This window comes from Caretta caretta, chromosome 14, assembly GCF_965140235.1.
Source record: "Caretta caretta isolate rCarCar2 chromosome 14, rCarCar1.hap1, whole genome shotgun sequence".
NCBI classification, from domain to species: domain Eukaryota; kingdom Metazoa; phylum Chordata; order Testudines; family Cheloniidae; genus Caretta; species Caretta caretta.
Window position 1 is genome coordinate 23536169 of NC_134219.1, and position 20968 is coordinate 23557136.

A 20968-nucleotide genomic window follows, 5' to 3' on the forward strand; every position below is an offset into this window, starting at 1 on the left:
CGCCTCTCCCACCCCCACCCCCACCCCCACAGCAAGCAGGAGGCTCCCGGGAGCAGCTCCAAGGCAGAGGGCAGGAGCAGCACATGGCAGTGGGGGAGGGGCAGCTGAACTGCCCAGGAATTGGTAGCCTGCTGGGCGGCTGCCTCACAGGGAACTTAGGGGAGCAGGGAGCTGATGGGGGAGCTGCCGGCCCACCCTGGTTCCAAGCCCCCACCAGCTCGCTCCAATGGGCTGCTCTTCCTGCAAGCAGTGGACAAAGCAGGCAGCTGCCAAACAACATTATAAGGGAGCATTGCGCAACTTTAAACAAGCACGTTCTCTAATTGATCAGCAATGTAACAACGAAACAACGTTAACCGGGATGACGTTAAGTGAGGAGTTACTGTACTGTGTTACAAACAAAGAGAGTTCTGTCACTGGGCAGTTACAGACCTGGCACTTGAAACCCCCTTAAACGATATAGGAAAGACCCTTAAACAATATAGGAAAGACTGTAACACACACACTGTGTTGTGTGTCTCCTCAGACATTATCTACGCATCTATTTGGACTGAGAACTTGGACCAAGCTGGCAGGCCCCTGCATTTCTGTCTTGCTGAAATTCATGCTTTGTGCCTTAAAAGAGCAGGGTGTGCTCAGCATTTCATTTGGGTTTCCTTCCTCTGATGCAAACACCACTCAATTGCTTCACCAGTCAGCAAGTCATTAAGCAGCATGAGCTTAAGTTAACTGTTTGGCTTGATTTTGCAGGCAGAAAAAGGAGATTATAGACATTACATCATCCCCCTGCTTCATACATTAATGTACACGCTAATAAAGGTAAGATCTGCAGATGGTATTTAACAGTTCAGGGAAATTCAAAGCTATGGGGCCTGGCCCTGAGATCACTTGCACCCAATTTATAGCAGAATAGGTAGTGTGGTCATGTGGACAGTGTATTAGTAGAGGGTACAAGAAACCTAGGTTCAGTTCCTCGCTCTGCTAATAGGTGACTTTGGGCAAGTCATTTCCTTCTCTGTGCCTCAGTTTCTCTACCTGTAAAATGGGAATAATCATGCTGACCTCCTTTGTAACGCACTTTGAGATCTGCAGATGACAAGCACTATATAAGAGCTAGGTGTTATTACTAGGTGAACTTAAAATCAGACCCACCATTCAGTCAGCCATGTTGTACCTATATATACAATACATGTATAACTACATAGAATATTTTCAAAAATGTTGCCTGTGTAATATGGCTGGATCAGTTTTTCTGCAAGAACCTTAAATTTCCCAATTTTGTGCATTTGAACAGGTCACCTCGAGCCAGATTTTTAAAGGTATTTAGATGCAAAGGTATAAAAATGCAAATAGGTACATAATGGGATTTTCTTATGTGCTTAGGCACCTAAATGCCTTTAGACATCTGGCCCCTGCAGCCTTGCAAGAGGATATTTCTAGATCTCTGCAGAATTTCTATTGCTTTGTCTAGTCTTAGGGTCAGATGCAGGCCTATTGATGTCAGCTAGAGTTGCATCCTTTAAACCAAAGATGAAGTTGGTCCTTAATCTTAAAACAAAAAGGAGGACTTGTGGCACTTTAGAGACTAACAAATTTATTTGAGCATAAGCTTTCGTGAGCTACAGCTCACTTCATCGGATGCATTCAGTGGAACCACTGAATGCATCCGATGAAGTGAGCTGTACTGTAGCTCACAAAAACTTATGCTCAAATAAATTTGTTAGTCTCTAAGGTGCCACAAGTCCTCCTTTTCTTTTTGTGAATACAGACTAACACGGCTGCTACTCTGAAACCTGTCCTTAATCTTGAGTCCTTGCATCCCTGAGCTGCTTGTTTCTTATGGCTCTCACATATGGTGAAGAGCTTCCCCCACAGGGAGCCTATGTTTAGGCTGCTCCATCTCAGCTGGGATCTTGTTAACTGTTCCTTTCCCATTCCAGGCGCCCTGCATTTCAGACGATCTCTATGAAAGAGTGTATGACTTCTGTAAAAAGCTACTAACCCTGCCAAAACCTTACTGTACCATTGGCTTGGACTACGCGTTCCGGTTAAAAACAGAAAGAGTGGCACCAGGTTTGTGGAATTCATGGCATCTCTCCTGTGGCGTGGGGTGTAGCTATGAAATGGTGATGTCTTTGCTTTAGTAATTATTTACGTCCCCAGAAGGGTGATGGGTATTTTCTTTTCACTGTGTCTTTAAATGTCTAAGAGGTCCTCTTGTAGGCAGCGAGTGCTCCCATTCTGTTCTCTGAATGGCTGCAGCACAGGAGACTGTCACACCGTGCTCTCTTCTCCTGGAGACCTCAGCCTCACTTTGAATGATGTGGGGAAGGAAGCAAAAGTTCCTTCTTCACAGAAAGGAGGAGAATTGTGCTTAGAAGAGACCCTCTGTGCCCAGATCTCAAGGAGACTCACCACCCCTGTGCTATCACTATTATGGGGATTACAGTTGTGCCCAGAGGCATTCACTGAGATCAGAGCCGCATTTTGCTAAGTTATTTACTATTGTATTACCAATAGGGCCTGAGAGCTCCAGTCATGAACCAGGATCCCGTTGCGCTAGGCGCTGTACAAACCCAGAACAAAAAGAGAGTCCTTGCCCCAAAGAGCTCACAATTCCAATAGACAAGATGAAGTGGTTTCCCAGAGGTTACACACACGGAGTCTGGAGCAGAGCCAGGAACGGAACCCAGAACTTCTGAGTCCCATCCCCTAAAAGCAAAAATCAACAATGGAAATTGGTCTGCAGTGGAAATGCAATGGGCCCAGCAGGGCCAGTCCAGTGCTCTACAACAGTTACTAGTGACAGACTGTTATAAAACCACACAGTAAACCCATTCTCCTTAGATCTGTATCCTGCCATGAGAAATCTCCATCAAACCTAATCCTGCAGCCTTCCCAACGTTTGCGCTCTCATCATCTCTTTTATGAAAAGCAGGTGCTAAATACTAAAGAGCCAGTTAGTGTCGTCTGGAGAATAGGTGTGTTTAGAAACAATACTGCCGAAATCCTGTATTTTCAGTTTTCTCTGCCTTATTTGTTAAAATTCTTATTTATGGGTTTTTTCCACATGGCTTCCATCACCATCACATTAGAGCACCAAACAGGCCCTCCCACCACATAGAGATGTATTATTCCCGTTTTAGCTGAGGCACAGTCTCTGCTGAAGAGTTGGGAAGAGAACACAGATCTCCCAGAGCACTACTTTAACCACATGACCACTCTCCCTTGGCAACAGCTGAATGGGACAAGGATCTTTGGGGCAGTTTCTCCATTGCCTTGCACCTTGGGTCATCATGGACACTGCAGCAATGGGAGTGGAAAGCACCACGATTCCGATGTGGCAGCAGTTTGCTTTGACTTTGTGTTGACACAAATGATGACACAGGGTAAAAGTCAGCAGCAAATCAGGCCCTTTCTCCTGCATCTGCTTCAGAGTCCACCCCCTAATTTGTAATCTAGTCAGCAAAAGACATGAAATACAGGCAGTATGTACCTGGGATTATCCCTAAACAGAAGGTGTTTTCATGTGTTCTAGCAGAATTCCCTTTAGATTTTTCCTACTTTATTCTGGGCTATATATACGCATGCTTGATTCTCCTCTCACACCTGCTTTATCATCGTGTAGCTCCACTGATTTATCAAAGTTACTCTTAACTCGTGCCGGGGTGAGAGCAGGATCAGGCCACTCTCTTGTTACTATCTGTTGCATGTGCATATTTTTATTTGTTAGGAGTGTTATACCAACGAATGATTATTTCTGAACAAAGTCTGAAGAGCGACCCATATCCTTATCAGGAAAGGTACGTACTGCCTGGCATTTTAATCTTGCAACAAAATTTGTCCCTTTACTGCATAGTGGACACAGCATTTAATGGCACTGGGCAATACTATCAAAAATCTAGTACAGAACTGGAGCAAAATCAAAGCCCTGGTAGTGGTATTACAAAGCAGAATACAATAGACGTCAGTGGCATCTCAGGTTTGTTAAAACAAGCTTGGTGTCAGGATGCCGGTGTTTTACTGACTATTCCAGCTGGTTTTCCACGCCCCAGGAGAAGGGAGCTTCCCCTAGACAGGTATAGAAGCACAGGAAGTATCTGCAGCAGCTCTGTTTAATTGAGCAGAATGATGCTGACCCAAAATATTCATTCCAGTCTGAGAGTGCGAATAATTACTATGAGCCAAATTCAACTCTTGGGTAAGAGGGTGCATCTCCACTGGCTTTACTTGAGTTAGAATCATAGAATATCAGGGTTGGAAGGGACCTCAGGAGGTCATCTAGTCCAACCCCCTGCTCAAAGCAGGACCAATCCCCAATTTTTGCCCCAGATCCCTAAATGGTGCCTTCAAGGATTGAACTCACAACCCCGGGTTTAGCAGGCCAATGCTCAAATCACTGAGCTATCCCTCCCCCCATGTTGTATCCATGTACACCAGGGTTGAACCTGGACCAGTGGCAGACAATTTTCTTCTCTGAACCTCTGCCTGAAAGATTAGACCCAACATGGGAATAGACCCAGCCATACCAGAAAAAGCCGATGACCCATCCAATCTAGTACCTTGCTCCAGATGGGGAACAATGCTGGCTTCTTCAGCAGATTTTAATCCCTTCATTGTGCAGTGTTACACCACAGTATGAATTTCTTCCTGACACTGGCTGATTGACAGCATAAGCCCTGAAGCATTTAAGTGGCAGCCATCACCTTGCATTTTAGATGTACAATGGCATGCCTTACCTGCCCTTCCAGTCTTCATTGACCCCTACCTTTTTGCATACTCTGCTTTGATAACCATATTCATTTATTTTATGCATCTATTTTTTCAACCCTTCATTTCCACAGAGTTTTCATATTTGCAGATCCAGATTTGCTCTCCAAGGCTGTATGCAATTCACTAGTCACTGAAGTCAAAGCTGCTCAGATGTATCAGAATCCCAGATCATGCATGTGCTATGTGATAACACGTGCTGTGCAGGCGGCTCTGGGTGAGGACTGTGATGTTGAAAATTTCCAGAGGATCCTTCAGGTAATGGCTTAACTGCAACTTCATATCACCATGAACTTGACCCACGTTTATGTGGGGCCAGATTCTCAAAAGAGCTCTGCTCTCATTTAGGCAACTCAATGAAGTGAACAATTTCTCAGAAGCACTCAGCCCCCACTAGCTTCCACTGACATAGAAAGCAGATTTTGCTACCATGATGCGTGATTTCATACAAATATACAGTACATTTGTGCGCGATTTAGTGTACTTTGGTAGCTGTGAGCACTTCCATTGTGCATTTGAAAGTTGGACAATAGAGTTGGTCAAAACACAAACTAATTATTTTTGCAGGACACTTGCAAAAAAATAAATTTTAGGGGGGCTTTTTTTCATTTTCATTGAAATTTCCCACATTTGACAAAAACTGAAACCCAAAATTATTTTTTTTTTCAGTTTTTGAAAACTGTTCAGGTTAAAAGTCCACTTTTCATTAAAAATATTTGGTTTTCCATTTCCAGGTTTGCCTTGAAAAACCAGACAATTGACTTGAAATGAACAGTTTTCCCTGCAACTTTTTGTTTGAGATGAAAAGCTATTTTCTTGTGAAAAGTATGTCTCAACAGGAAAATGTCCCACTCTCCTGAGTAGCCTTTTAAAGGGAGCACTGGGGACCAAGCATGATAGGCGTGGCCAGTTCAGGCCCGTTAGTGGAGCCCAGCAAGCACTGTTTATTTTAAGCCCTACATCTAACATAAACCTGGAGAAGGTCTCTCGCTTAGGGGCACCATCATCCTCTACAGAACCCTCTTCCCTTCATGTCCCGTTGGGAGCTGTTTCAAGAGCCCATTTGCTCTGCTGCTGAGTATCTTGCCCTCACTAAGGCCTCCAGCATGAACTTCAGCAGCTACCTCTGCCTTGCAGCCGATGGAGCGCATAGCTAGCTTAGAGTAGGACCGAACAGTTAGTCTGTCTTCCTCCCAACTTGGCATCTCTGCTGCATTGGTCTGTGCAGCCTGCCGGAACTGGCCCCAATGTTAGGGTGACAGTGTGTCAGAGGGTACGTCTACATGGAGATAAAAAACCCGCAGCTGGCCTGGGTCAGCTGACTCAGGCTCACAGGACTCACGCTCTGAGACAGAAAAATTTGCTATTTAGACAGGCTCAGACTGGAGTCCAAACTGTGGGACACTGCAAGGGGAGAGGGTCCTGTCTACACTGCTATTTTTAGCCTCGTAGTGTGAGCCCAAGTCAGTTGAGCTGGGCTCTAAGACTTGCTGCCATAGGTCTGTTTGTGCTGTGTAGATGCACCCTGAAAGTTTAATGCTATTTAATGGTCTCTTTTATTTCAGCAGCTGTGAAATGATGGGGTTGGACTTCAGTCCATCAAAACGTAGTGGATGTTTTTTAGTCTCCCCCTTCCATATGCCTCGCCCATGTAGTGTATCTAATATTCATACCCTTGAGTTATTAATAGCACCTCTCTGTGACAGAATAAGCCCACAGATGAACTAGAGCACTGTTTCCGGCAAGTGGTGGCAGCCGTCGAGTGTACAGGAAGTGAGATGAATGCAGACCGTGGCCGGCACGCTGAGAGGCTGGAGAAGATCTACAGCATGGTGTTGAACTCCTCAGCAGGAGGTAAGTACGCTGTCTACTCCAAAAGCATAGGAATCAAGGGGCTGGAATGTCCAGTGAGGGCACCAGTCCCAGGAACAGCTGTGGCTACTGAGTTCAGGGCAATCTGAGCAGTCTCTGCGGTTGACTAAGCTTTCCTGAATCCTAGCAGTGCATGTTCACCATTTCCAGAGCAACTGGGATGCAAAGGCCTTGTGTACACACTCAAGTGGAACTACTCTAACTACGCCGGTACAGTTAAAGCCTGCAGCCCTTCTAGTGCAGATGCAGTTATACGGCATTTACAACCCGGTATAAAGGCGTTATACAGGCATTTACAACTGGGGTGTAAAGGCATTTACAACTAGTATAGCTTATCCCCGTATAGGACAGGGAATAAGATATACTGGTATAAGGCACGTTAATACCATTAGGCCATACCTGGAGGGTTCCAGGATGTACATGGGGCTCTGATGAACTGCAGGGGCATATATTTGAATTGAAGATGATTAATTGCTGTGCATGCACAGTGCTGCATTTCTGATGCATTGATGAGTAATATTTTTTTAAAAGAAAGTCTTATTTAAGCCCCCGATGCCATGGGACGCTCTGCTGTTTTGAGCCTGGTCTAAAGCTTTATGGAACGGGTGGGAGGGTTAAGCCGCTCTTCCCATTTATGAGCTGGGCCCCTGGGCAGGTTGGGGCTTAGAAGAACTCAACCTAGAGCAAATCATTGGAGGGTTTTTCCAGTGCAGGTGTGTGGGAAAATTGGCTGCTCCCTCATGTTTAATGGGCAGTTTCTTTTCATCTACCAAATTGCTGGCTGAGCTGCACTAGGTGCAGATAAGGACCCCTGTTAACCGAGTGCTTCCCCTTCCTGTAGGAGGCAGATCACCAGGAGGGCTCCATGGCAGCCCGCTGCCCAACCCAAATATCAGCTTCCACTTGTGGACTGACGAAGACCAGCTTTGTGAGTGCCCTTAAGTGACTGAAATGAAACCCTGATGGTGTCTAAGTCTGAGAAGTGTTTGTCAAATAACGGGTTGCAAATTGGCTCAGATGGTTGGGAGGCAAGTTTTATTTCTCCTGGTTCCAGAGCAGGGGATCGGCAGCACAGTGTGTTGGGTTAATGCACTAAGCTTTCCTGTCACAGGGTGGGGTGGCCTTTTAAGGGAACTGGGCTGAGCAGAGGAGGCCAACAAGCAGCTCACTTAAGGTGAGGGCTGCTGGGAGTAGAGAGGCTCCTGCAGAAGAGCCAGGGTCAGGGGAGGATGCAGAAGCGGGGTCTAGCCACCTAGGTGGAAGACCTGGCTGGAGATACAGGCAGTAGGATGGGCCAGGTTTACCTGCTTTGATGCTGAACTGTGTGTGTGAACAGTAAAGGTATCCCTGGGGAAAGGGACTGAAATATTGACACTGATGGAGAGTCACTGACACACTGGACGTGGGCTGGCTTGCACATGAGTGGGGTAACTGAGGCAGAGGCAGAGTCCTGTGCTGGGTTTGGGGTGGCCTTGTTCTATTTCCTTCTTGAGGATTTGGTGAGAGGCTATTGGATCGTTGATTTGACTGGCAGATTCTGTTTGGGAAAGGCCCACAAGTGGGATAGCAGTGAAGATCCGCAGGGCCAGACTTAGCTCTATTGGGAGAGGTGTCTGAGGTCCCAGGGCTGGAGTAGCAGGAGCAGCTACAGATCAGGACTGAGGTGCATTGTCATGCCTCTGTAGGGGTAGCTGGTGTGACCCCCACTTGCCCAGTGCGTGCCTGTGTGGTATGGGGCTCCCCCGTTTCTTTTGGCCTCTCTTCCATGACCAATGAAAGGGCACACTCCAGATGTGAAATGCAGAGAGGCAATGGGGTTAGTGTTTGTTACAGTGGAATTTCAGAAGACAGAGGGGCCAATGTTCAGATTGTTTGGCCTGGCCCAAAGCCCACTGGAGCGAATGGAAAGACTCCACAGATGTCACTGGGCTTTGGATCGAAGATGTAGAACCTAAAGTTAGGCATCTAAATCCAGCAGTTGGCACCTAAACCAGTGGCCTGAGCACCTGCAGCTCCCACTGGCCCGGCCTGGGGATGACTCCCACCTGCGCACCTGGCCTTCATCACTTACGGGCTTTCCTCCCCTGCGCAGGGAAGGAGCTGGTGCTGTTCGTCCGCCCGCTGTCGCAGACTTGCGAGCAGGACTGCCTGAGCCAGGAACTGGACAACTTTGAGATCCAGGACATCGTGTCTGACTGCGACTACTGTGAGCAGACCCGCTTCTCCGTGCTCTCCACCGACAGTGGCATTGAACGGGACCTGCCTGCGGCAAGCGAGGAGCTGCTGCCGCCCAGTGGCACTGATGTGGAGCATGCCAGGCTCCAGAGGAAGGGCGGCATTAAGAAAAAGGCATGCCTTTTGGAGAGCATGGCCTTGCTGCAGAACAGCTGCAATGGCCCAGGGGCAAAGCAATCTGGGAAGCTGCACAGGAAGTCTGACAGCAACTTGGTGCCCATGCCTCACTTCCACAGACTGTACACTGCCCGGATTGTGGTTCTGGGGGATGACAGGGTTTTGGGGCGACTGGCTCAAGCCTATTACTCACTGAGGTAAGGCTACAGCCTCCTCTGAGGGGAGGCGTTTCTATGCAGGGTGCAGTGATGGCTAATACTGGGGAGGATTGTCCGGCACAGGCTCTGCAACAGGCTGCTTCCACCTCACGCCACCACCTGTCCCGCTGTGGGGTTAACAGGGGAAAGGAAAGAGGGAGCCCAGAATGGAATGGGTGGGGGGTTGGGCTGGTATGAGAGCTTCATGGAAGTCGCCTCTCCTGCTAGGTAACACCGAAGGCTCAGGCCTCAGAGGCACCAGGTCTGTGGTGGGCTGCAGTCTGGAAGGGGAAGGATGATCTGGGAGCAGCAGGAAGGGATGTGGTGGGATTCTAGTGTTAAAGTATCACACGCCCCTGGGAGCCAGGATTGAACCTCTGGCGTTAAAAGCAGGTGCCACAGCTGCCTGAGGTGACAGGCTCAGTGCTGTTAGCTCAAAGGCTGCAGCAAAAATGTAAATGGGGCTGATCAAACATTTCCATGTGAAAACCTTTTTTCGATGGAAAATTGGGTTTTTGAGGCAGCAACAACTGAAAAGTTTTCACTCCTGGCGTTTTCATTTTTTTTTATGAAAAGTTGAAATTTTCCACTGGGGACAAATGAAATATTTTCCAGCTCACAGACCTCTCTGTGACCACCCCCTCTCCCCCCTTTACACACACACTCGAGAAGGCCAAAGCGCTGCATGGTGAGCGTGGATTTACATTAACGTGTGGTAAGGGCCGACATGCCAGCCGTCCGGGAGCCTAAAGAACAGAGCTGGTGGGAAGAGCGGGAGGAAGGATAGTACCATGGTTAGGGCACTTGCCTGGGACGCATGACCCTGGTCCCCTCCTCCTCCCCGGAGACATCCTAAGGGATCTTGGGCTGTACCCCATTTCCAGGTCTATTTTTTTGATGACTGCACTGCCCTGCCTCACAGGGCTGCTGTCAGGGTAAATAAAGATTGTGACCTGCTCAGACACTATGGTAATGCAGCCCAGACACATAGGAAAGGAGTGTGAAGAGCACAGAGCCCTGAGGGGATTAGTGGTGGAAATTGTCCCCACACTGAGGGAGCAATGCTGTTGAACTTCGGGGCCCTACCAGGATGCAGCTGTGGGCTCTCATTCCACAGAAGCAGTTGGCTGTGGTTGGCTTATAGCAAACGTTGTAACTTTAAAAACAAATGTATTTTGTTTTTTATTTCAAGGAAACGAGAAACCAGACGTGTTTTCCTGACGCCGAGGCTGAACCTGCAGTTCTATTACATCCCTGTTGTGGAGGGGCAGCCAGACACCTGGCCCACTCAGGTGAGCGATCACGTAGGGGGGCCTGTACCCTCTCTCACCTCGCAGCCTTGCAGACGGGTTACCAGGGCTTGGATTGAGCTGGTTGGAATGTTTTTCTGGGGGCCCACCAGGTTTCTGTAGGATTTAAGATTTTGTGTCTAGCCCTTATGGCTCTGAAAAAACCTACCAAATGGAACCCAGTGCAGGGCTGTCTGGCTGAGTCTGCAGACAACCTGAAACCATAGCTCTGAGCAAGGTATCAATGGTTCAGTTTGTCCAAATGGGGTGTTGACTATGAAACCTAGAGATGATATTTAAGATCTCAACATGACTTATTTTATTGCATGCATTTTAACAGATGCATCCAGCTACTCTGGGACTGTAGAAGGAGCTTAGGATCATGCATAGGGCCTTTGCAGGGAAACAGTTTTTCATTTTGGCTGATCCGTGCTTCCAATCAAACACTACGGCAGTGAAAATGAGTCTATTTTCCTTCTGAGTCTGTGCCTGTACTAGGGGGATATGTGGCATCAGAGACATGGGACCTGTTTCTTGCTCTGCCACTGACATGTTGCGTGGCCATGGGCAAATCACCTTGCTTCACTGTGCCTCGGTTTCCCCATCTGTAAAATGGTGGTAGTATTATTATGTTAGCACCTAGGAGCTCCAGTCATGGATCAGGACCTCAGCGCATCAGGTGCTGTACAAATACAGAACACACAGATGGTCTCTATCCAAAGACCTGTCAGTCTAATGAGCTCCATGTTTGTGAAGTGCTTTGAGTTCTTTGGATGAAAATTGCTACAAGTGAACAGCATTATTTACTGAAGGCCAGATCCTGCAATGAGTTCCACGCACTGGACCCCTGTGTCCCCACGGACTCCATTGGCATCAGTATGGCCACACGGAGACTCAAGGGTCTTTCGGCATGGAGTTCAGGGCAGGATCAAGGTCTAAATGAGGTTAGAAGTTGGGACAGCCAGAAACAGGGAGGATACCGTTTGGATCAGCACAAGGCTGAGATGCTATCATGGTCCCTATTAGAAACCAATGAACATTTACAGCTCCTGGCAGTCTAAATATGCCCCAGAAATGGCAGTATATCCTGATAGCATGTGCAAGTATTATTAGTTAAGTTAATTCATCAACTGTCTTTATTCTGGAGCACCCAGAGCTGCAGAAAATGTTCTAGCTGCTCCACACCAGCAAGCAAAGACCCAGACCCTGCCCCCAAAAGCTGACCATCAAAACTTGACACGACTCCATGAGGATCATAAACCGACCAGTGAGAGCGCACAGTGGAGAGGGGGTAAGATTGGGAGGTTACTGAGGGTCTGTCTACACTGCGTTTGGAAGGTGTGACTGCAGCATGTGTAGATGTACCTGGAGCTGGCTTTGATCTGGCTAGTTCAAAGCTAGCTCTGGTAACAATAACAGCGAAGCTGCGGCAGTATGCACAGCAGCCACTCAGATATGTACTCAGGGTCCTGTGTGGTCAGGGTTAGCCCAACAAGCTGTCCGTGTTGGCACGGCTTCACCGCTATAGTTACCTGATCTAGCTTTGATCTAGCTAGACTTGAGCTAGTTTTGATCCAGCCAGATCAAAGCTTGCTTGGGAACGTCTACACATGCTACAATCACACTTCCCAATTGCAGTGTGTAGACATACCCTCTGTCAGGTGTGAACCACACTTGCATTGTATTACCCACTCTGGTACAGCTAAAAATAGCAGTTTAATTGCGGTGGCATGGGCTTCCACGCAGGCTCTACAAGCATACAGAGGACACGGGGTATGTCCTAGCGTTGCTGAAGCCACTATATCTACACTGCTATTTTTTTAGCCATGCTAGCACAGGCAGAGCTAGCATGCGTGACCATCCGAGCTGCTGTCACACCTCGGATTGCAGACTAGACATACCCACCGAGGGAGAAGGTTGGGTTAATAGCAAGATTGCATCCCAGTCAAAGCAGTCATTTGCTTAGCTTCTGGTGTCTTTAACCCTTTCCTTGAGGGATATTATTCCATGCATAACAAGCAGGTGCAAGGAGCTGACTGTCCTGTGCTGTGTGTTTCTCCTCCTCCAGGATCATACTACGCCTGGCCAGATGGAGCTCTGCGAGCTGGCTGTGTATCTGGGCAAAGCTGACCCTTGGTATGAGAGCAACGTCAACACCCTGTGTCACATGATCCCCAAGCTGGCCACCATGGTACGAGGGGGAACCCTTCCTTTTGTGCACTGCTTGTGCCGGGTGCCTCAGAAACCACAATGGGGCCTCTGAATGAACTTCTCAGAGGCTAAAAGTGCCCACCTCATGTTTCTCGCTGAGTTCTGTACTTTCTCAGTCATGTGGAAAATACAGAGTGGCAGCATCACACATTTTGGGGTGCACGGTTGTGCTTATGTGGTCTGCAGGGCTGTGATTTCCCAATATTTAATGATTTGTTCAGGTTTTTGATCATTTTTATTCCTGTAAGAATATTCCAAGAGCAGTCGTGCGGGATGGCTGAATTGGTGGTGGGGAGGGGGTGGAAATGGGCTCACATTGCCCCCACCCAGTGAGTAGACGCCATGCTCTGAAACGGATGGGACGGAAGGATGAAGAGCTGTATCCTTGCTGGGGCACTTCACTGCAGCAGATTGTCTTTGGTCAAGGCTCAGTGTTGCAAACTTAGTAACTGGGGTGGGGGAAGTGAAATAGCAAAATGAGGTGTTTGCTGAAAAGCCTGTCTGTGAAGGGGATTTGCAGCTCTCATTGCCTGGCTTTTTCAAAACATTGTCAGATCTGCTTTAAACAGGGGCGGTTGGGCGGGATGGCAAAGGGTAGAGACTCTCCTCCTCTGTGGTCTTTCTCTGACTGATCTCCATGTAGAAATGGAACACTCTCAGTGTGTGTGGTGGGGGGGTGCCTCATTGTGGTAATTTACTAAGAGGGATAAAGTTCTGAGTGATGATTTCAGAGAAGTGACTGCAGGTGATGCAAACTGTGCTTTCCACACAGCCCTCCTCCCTGAGCATGTACCTCAGGTCTGACCCATTCATTATTGATGTGATCGCTTACTACGTGCGCCTGGGCATCCAGCCAGTCTATTTCCAGGTCTATGCTGTTAAGGTCAGTGCCTTGTCTGTCATCCTTTAACATAACACACCAGCAACAGCCCCAAACCACACCCTAGTTCACATCCCCGATGTGGAGGAGGGCTTGCTGGCCCAGCTGTGCAAAGCTCCCAGGTTTTCATGCAAATATCAGCTTTAATCTACATGGTCTCCAGCCCCCAGTGTTCCCTCTGAGCTCCTGGTTCTAGTGATCCTCCAAATCTCATAGGGAAGCTGAGATGGAGCCATTGGGCTCCCTCTGGGTCACCTCAGGGCCATGCAGAAGAGCTAATTTCATGTGATTTTTGGCACTGAACCATAAATCGGTCCCAGGTTCCTGTTTAACTGGACCCAGGTTTGCTCATGAGGTGCGCAAGTTCCCTTTGTTCAGATTCTGTGCTTAGATTCTGTGATGAAATATGGAATCAGGTGACTCATGGGAGGTTTTGCCAGACTCTACCTCATTGCTGCAGGGTATCTGGATTTCCTGAAACCTTTCATGTATTTCCTGCCATCTTCTCTGAAACAGAATCAATGTCAGACCTGACATTCAACATGAGACAAAAACAATTACCGAAGGACTTTAATGAGACCACCTGGTTAGATCATTAGCAGGAACTGTTCCAGGGCCTCTATCTCCAAACACTTGAGCTGCCTTCTCCACTTTGCTTCAAGGACTAGATTCATCAGGTGGGAACAGAACCAGATATCTCGCTATCTTCTGCGGGTCAGCCGCAGAGGGGAGCCAGTAACTCATCTTGTCAGTGCCTCACAGGACTTTATCTCCTTCCTATCACTCTGGCATTGTTCCAGCCCCCACCTCACTTGATCCTCGTGTCATATGTCTGGTGATCTTGTTATTTTTAAATTATTTTTATTTTCCAGTTTTTCTCCTCCGTGTTGCAGACTCATGGCCAGGTGACTCTCTGGGCATTTCTGTCAGCACTCAGGTGCCACAAACAGGAATTTACATGCCTCAGAGCTAATCAGCATACTGGTACAGGGACTGAGGGTCTTGCGTGGGAGCCCTCACTTCAGTCAAGATGACACCTGATGGTGAGGTGTACAGTGCCCCAGGAGAAATCCCCCTTGTTTACATTACTGGCCAATTCCACGTTCTCGTTCTGGAAGTTCTCGAGCTCCCTGATACTGTGTGTAGATTCTGTGATGAAATATGGAACCAGGCAACTCTAGGGAGGTTTTCCCAGACTCTTTGCAGGACTGTCCTTTCTTCCAGAGCTTAGCTGTCCTCTGTGACGAAGGAGATGTGCATGAAATCACTTTTATTCCTGGTGTGTACCTTGCCTCTGGTTGCTTGTTCCACATATGAAGTTACAGCCCCTTTGTGATATCACAACTGGTTGCTGCAGAAATGACTGTGATGTCAAAGAGGGTCACTATGTGGGGACCAATCAGGAGCTGTTCCCAGAGGTCTTTTCCTCTTTCAGATTCTCTTCAGCAATGCGGCTCAGGAGCCAGCAGAGGACGTGTTCCTCACCGAGCTGAGTGCCAAGGTGCAAGATTGCAAAGCCCCCAAAGGTGCGTAGTGGGTTTCAGCATCTCCTCTGCCACCAGGAATTCCCCTTCATCCCTGCTTGCCTCTCTCTTTAGTAAGCAATCACACTCACCTCCATCGCCCCTGGGTCCTTCCACACACAGTAACCGAAGCCACAAGGTCCCGGAGTGAGGCAATAATCTAATGGCTGATGAGGATTTCAGCTCGTGCATGTGTCTCCTTATGATTCACAAGCTGGAAATCATTAGCCATCACGTCAGTGCACCTGTGGAAAGACTGGCTTTTCAAGTCTGAAATCAGGGCTGCGCAGAATACCCATTCATAGGCACTTGCCCTGCAGGCTTGGAAAATGCACCATAGTGATGCTGTGATGTGGTATAGCACCTCCCAGCTGCATCTCAGAGTCAAGTACTTGGATGCATGTGGATACAACTCCCCTGGCAGGATACAGCCTGAAGAGTGATCCCTCAGATAACGCGCTCCCATTCTATATAGGGCTTTATAGATTGTGGCTAATGCCTTGAATTGCTCTTGGAAGCACATGGATAGCTAGTGCAAAGCTTCATGCATGGGCATTATATGTTTGTAGTGCTCCATCCCAGTAGCTGAAACTTCCAGGTGCTTCCATGAAAGTATTTCCAAGCAAGGTCGGAATTTGAAAAATGTAGAATTTTTTTGGGGGGGTGGGGAGAGGGGGAAATTTGAAAAAAAACATTTGCAAGACGTTCTGCCTCCAAGTATTGTTGGTAGGTTGGGGACACGTGGTAAAAGAACAGGCAAGGAAACCTCCTGGCTCCTAATGCTGCCATTAGAACTAACCTACAGCAATATAGCCCAATCCTGCTCCCATGGGAGTCAATGGGTGCCTTTGCATTGCAGCTGAATGTATACCCTGAATGAGCAGTGTTGCCATTCGGATCCTAACTTCCCATTGATTTCCCTCTTCCAGACCATATGCCAACAAAGAAGAAAACAACGCTGGAAGTCCCTGGGGCAGATCTCACAGTAACATATAGCAAGGTAAGAGGCGACTCTTTGTCCCATGGCCTCACTGCTCGCAGGACTCCTTTTGGTGGATCTGGGAGCTCTCTGCATGCAGGGCTCTGGGGCAGATTGCTGCGGCAAGGGAAAACTGCCTTTGCTTTTGCCCCTGTGAACGTGGCTGTGCTCCTTTCAGCACATGCATTACTTGCAGGCTGAATGTGCCAGGGTATCATCTTATCTGAAAAGAGATGTCAGCTCCTGGATCAACCTTTGTAATAATGAGCCAGCTGTTGCTGCGACATCTGGTCCCCCCTGTCCTGGAAATCTTGATTAGGAAGCACAAGACCCCTTACTGGTTAACTGTAAAGTCTAGCCTGTGTGATTATGATTTCTAATGAGCCCTCTTTTTTCCTCCTATTGCACATCTACAGAGGAGGGGCACTTTTCAATGAACACCTTGATCATCTATTGTAGTTGTCGTTTCCCTTTGTTTTGAGTCCCTGAGCATTGCCTATGTCCAGCTAATGTGTTTGTAAAGGGGTTCAGCCCCATTTACACTAGCCCTTAAGCAGTGTTTAAAATCACGTTAGCGAACACTTTTTTCAGAACACACATCTTTTTCCTAGTCTAGACAAAGCCTATAGGCCCAGTTCTGCCACCGTTATTTAGACTGCGTAGTGCTTTACTCAGCGACCAGTCTCACTGAAATCAGTGATGCTACTCCCTGAGTAAGACACATGTGCAAGCGCTGGAATACATTGCCCAGGGAGGTTGTAGAATCTCCGTTACTGGAGATTTTTAAGAGCAGGTTGGACAAACACCTGTCAGGGCTGGTCTAGATAATACTTAGTCCTGCCTTGAGTGCAGGGGACGGGACTAGAAGATGACCTCTCGAGGTCCCTTCATGTCCTACGATTCTATGATTTCCTGTTCTGCCTGAGCAGCTTAGACTCTGTTGTTTTTTTAACATGGCCCTTTATATTTATCATTGTCCCACCTTTTTTCCTCTCAGTTTAGATGGGTTTTCCCCACTCCTAATCTTCTGCTCTTTCTGTCATTAAGAGGGGCTGGCAGGGTGTCTTTCTGGGTTTAAGCAGGGGCTGGGTGACCGCGTCTTGCCTCGTTTCGAACCCACTCAAATATTGTGGGTTTGAAAGCTCAACTGGAATATGAATGCTATCAGGTTTGCTTAGGAGAAGCTGTGAGAAAAGCCACAGAGGGAGGAAATCCAGTGGGGTGAAAAGTGGAGCAGAGTGAAAAACAGAGGAAGAATGTGAAAGTAGGAACAGAGAGGGAGGGGGCGGGGAGAGAAATCAAATGAAAAAACAAATTTAGCCTGTCCCAGTGTGCTCTGGATCAGGCACCCAGTTGGTTTCATGCAGGCCTAACATGTTAATCACCATGAATGTAACTGAGTGAAACGAGCCTTTTGTGCAGGTTTTGGTGAGCGATCGGAAGAAGGAGGTAGATGTCCTGCTGCGATCTACTGGCCTGGTGGTGAAAGCCATTCCCTCCAGTGAAACAGAAGGTGAGGATTCTCCAGGTGGGGCACTGTTTGCTGAGCTGCCAACTCTTCAGCGTTTTGGGGATTCCTGAGCAGGACCTTGGAAAAGCCAAAGAAGAGGCTGGCTCCCAGAGAATCCATCCCAGCATGCTCAGTGCATGCTTTGGCTGGGTTTGGGGAGCTGAGTCCCCGCTGCGTGCAGACCCATGTGCTGCAGACATGATCACTCCAGCTCATGGTCACGTATCTGGCTGTTGAGTCTCATGCCCCACTTTTAAGGAGCTCCCAGTAACTGAGGCTGCAGCACTGGACTCAGTTATGCTTCTTTGTGTCATTTTTTCCCACCTCTTCTGCATTTGCCTGACCGGGGATGAAGGGAGGAAGCAATGGCTTTGGGGGATAGACCTTCAGCTGGTGTAGACTGTCATAGCTTCTCCTTTGCATCTGGCCCATGAGCCCCAGTGGAGATACCCCCTTGGGGTGACAGAGAACGGAGTCATTGCAAAGGCCATGATCTCAGCCTTATGTAGCGCAAGGGAATAGGACGGGAGTAGCTTGGGTTGCTCTCTGGGGCCCCCTCGGGCTGACGCGAGGAGCTGGACCCAGGCACCCCAGGCAGACAGACACTCCTTCTAACAGAGTACCTTTGGGGATGATGGTGGGCACACCAACAAGGGTTAGCAGTGGAGGGTCCCAGAAGACCTCACCCAGCCAAGGCAAGACAAGGCAACCTGGGCTGACCTGTGCTCTAGTCTCAGTCTAACGCCCCGATTCTGTTGCAGATCTGGTGTGCTTGGATGTAAATATTGCTGAAGTCGTCAAAACCTCCAACCTGTCTGGAAGATCGTTTTCTGTAAGTAGCCGTGGCCCCTTGGCAGGAGCGGTGGAAGCACCCTAAAAGTGTGGGGGGTCACAGGCACCTGAACCATGGCCCCGCCCCCATGCTGCCCCTTCCCCCTGAGGCCCCACCCCTTCTCCCCAAGGCCACGCCCTCCGCTCACTCCTCTCTGCCCCTTCCTCTTCTACTTCCCCCCCCCCCCCCGTCGCTCGCCCTTATGGCCTGTAAAAAGTGTGGGGACCCCCGGCGCCCCTGTCCCTTGGGGGTGGTGATTCAGAATCACAAGCTGAGCAATGTTGGGCCAGGTCAGTGCTTGAATGAGAGCTCTCCCAGGAAATCCCAGACCGCTGCAGAGTGGGAGGAAGGAGGGCCAGCCAACCTGGTTATACAGACATGGTGTAAGGGTCCTGTCCACACTGCAGAATAAGGGCGTTAAACTCCCAATCCTCTCAGGGATGGGTCCACCTGGAATGCAGAGCAGGGCTTAGAGTGCCTGACCCCACAGATGCTACTGAAGCTACTGCTTACTACCACGAACAGCCTATTATTGGCAGGAAGCTACTCACTATAGGAATAGTGCGCTCAGCAGGGTTTGCAGGATCTGGCCCATTGCTCAGGATCCTTTGGAATGAATGAATGATGTAGCTGGAGAAATGTAATTAGAAGCATGATTATTAGAGATTTTACTTATTGCCACTGCAAAGACTGAAGAAGGAAATCCCCCATTGCTCTGCAAAAGTGGGAGGAGATATTGCACACAGCTGGTCAGAAAGTGGTTTCAGTTTGTTTTCTCCCCTGGCAAATTTCAGCTTTTTGCTGGAAACCCAAGCAGTTCTGTCACTGTCCCTCAATACTGCCTGGACGGAAGACCGCGCATCAGCATTTCTCCTCTGCAAGACTGCCCTTGGAGCAGCGTGCCTTGGTGTGTAGTAGATATTATGATCCAGGGGACAAACATCCACTAGATACAGGGTTTGATCCTTGTTTACAGGCCCCTTTGCCCTGCAAGAATGGTGCAAAGAGGGTTTAGTATAACTGAAGGTATGAGGGCAGCTTGTGGGGGCTCGCCGGTGCTAGCTCGAATCTAGCAGGGCAGCTGCGGCAGCACAGACCCTGTTGTGAGCTAGGGACACGGGCTTGTACAGCCGGTGCCACAGCATCTCACTGCTACTTTTAGCTAGCTTAAAGCTAGTTTGGGTGTGCCTACGTGAGTGGCAATCACACCCCCAGTTGCAGTGTAGATATATCCTGAGAATCAGGTCCTTTAGGGCCAAATGGACCAAAGGCCTGTTTCTTTATCACCTATTGCCATGTATTTCAGGCAGCCCAGGTGAGATTCAGTGACTCACAGCCCAAGGGAAGGGCGGCTATAAGCCACCTTTGTGCCCTCCCAAACCTGGGCTGCTCTGGGGCCTCCAGTGTACCTTAAACAGCCCTAGGGGCCTGTCAAAGTTATGGCAGCCTCCCCCATCTCCACTGAGTCACAGTGTTGCCTAGAATCACTGCAGCACTGAGCGCTGTAGCCCTGCCCTGACTCACCCTTCCTGCCCCTGCCCCACCTCCAGCGTGACCACAGGCTACACCAGGGCTTGCAAAGGGGTCCTCAGAAAGCAGCTTTGCAGTGCTTGTGTCAGGGGAAACCTTCCCACACTGGTATAAAGGTCTAGAGTTGGGGGTGGGAGATCTCACCCCAAGACTCTAAAACTAACAATCCCGTGTAAGGCTGCTTGAGCACCAGGCCTCCCCAGTTACTGTGGAGACTCTGGCCAGTGATTCTGGAAGCCTATTTTGGGACACCTTAAGGGGGCCTGATTTTCAGAATTGTTGAGCCTCTGCATCTCTCACTGACTTCAACTGGGGCTGTGGATGTTCAACACCTTTGAAAACTAGCCCCTTTAAGGAGCCTCAAGTTAGGCACCCAAATCACTGGCTGCTTTTGAAAATATTGGCCAGTTTGTGTCGGGGGAAATAAAAGGAAGGAGCCAGTTCCCTCTTTATTCCAGCAGTCATGTCTTGTGGTCCAAGGTTCAAAAATAGATGTGCGTATGCACATACATTCACCATCTGTCTCCGTGCAGCCTTGAGAAGGTAAGTGAAAAATTCAGCAGGGCTTTTTCTTCCCTGTTGTTCCAGTCAGCAACAAACAAGATCAGAACACGCAATATCAAAATCCAGTGCATGGAACAAAGGACCTTCAACCTGTGCCTGGACAAGGACTTCAGAAGGACCTACACGAACGTGGTCAGGTAAGGCCACTTTGCTGCAGGGCTTTTAACAAGCAACAAGCTATTGATTTAAAGTTAGACGCCCCCGGAGACACAACATGTCTTTTCACGAGGGTCATCAGGACTACAGAAGAGGTGATGTTGGCTAGTGCCCAGGCCTGGAAGTCAGGAGCTATGGGTTCTAGTCCTGACTCTGCTGCTAACTTGATGAGAGGTCTTGGGTGAATCACATGGTCTCCCTGTGCCTGCTATCACCAGGGTAAAACCAGTGATATTGACCTTCCTTTGTAAAGTGTTTTGAGATCTTTGCCTGGAAAACACTATGTCAGTGCAAACTATTTTA

At 48.6% G+C, this 20968-nt stretch overlaps 1 protein-coding gene across 3 annotated transcripts in view; it reads left to right on the forward strand.

Moving 5' to 3' along the window:
- The window catches only part of PIK3R6 (phosphoinositide-3-kinase regulatory subunit 6), a 62346-nt gene that overhangs the window by 36810 nt on the left and 4568 nt on the right, over positions 1–20968 (forward strand). For all 3 annotated transcript variants that reach the window (XM_048818786.2, XM_075119368.1, XM_075119369.1), the window contains exons 5-19: positions 751–819; positions 1941–2073; positions 3734–3803; positions 4845–5028; positions 6477–6624; positions 7484–7570; positions 8735–9191; positions 10384–10483; positions 12549–12671; positions 13464–13574; positions 15007–15097; positions 16024–16094; positions 17496–17586; positions 18345–18415; positions 20534–20646. In XM_048818786.2, coding sequence (XP_048674743.2) covers positions 751–819; positions 1941–2073; positions 3734–3803; positions 4845–5028; positions 6477–6624; positions 7484–7570; positions 8735–9191; positions 10384–10483; positions 12549–12671; positions 13464–13574; positions 15007–15097; positions 16024–16094; positions 17496–17586; positions 18345–18415; positions 20534–20646 — 1919 coding nt within the window. The remainder of the gene's footprint in view (positions 1–750; positions 820–1940; positions 2074–3733; positions 3804–4844; positions 5029–6476; positions 6625–7483; positions 7571–8734; positions 9192–10383; positions 10484–12548; positions 12672–13463; positions 13575–15006; positions 15098–16023; positions 16095–17495; positions 17587–18344; positions 18416–20533; positions 20647–20968) is intronic.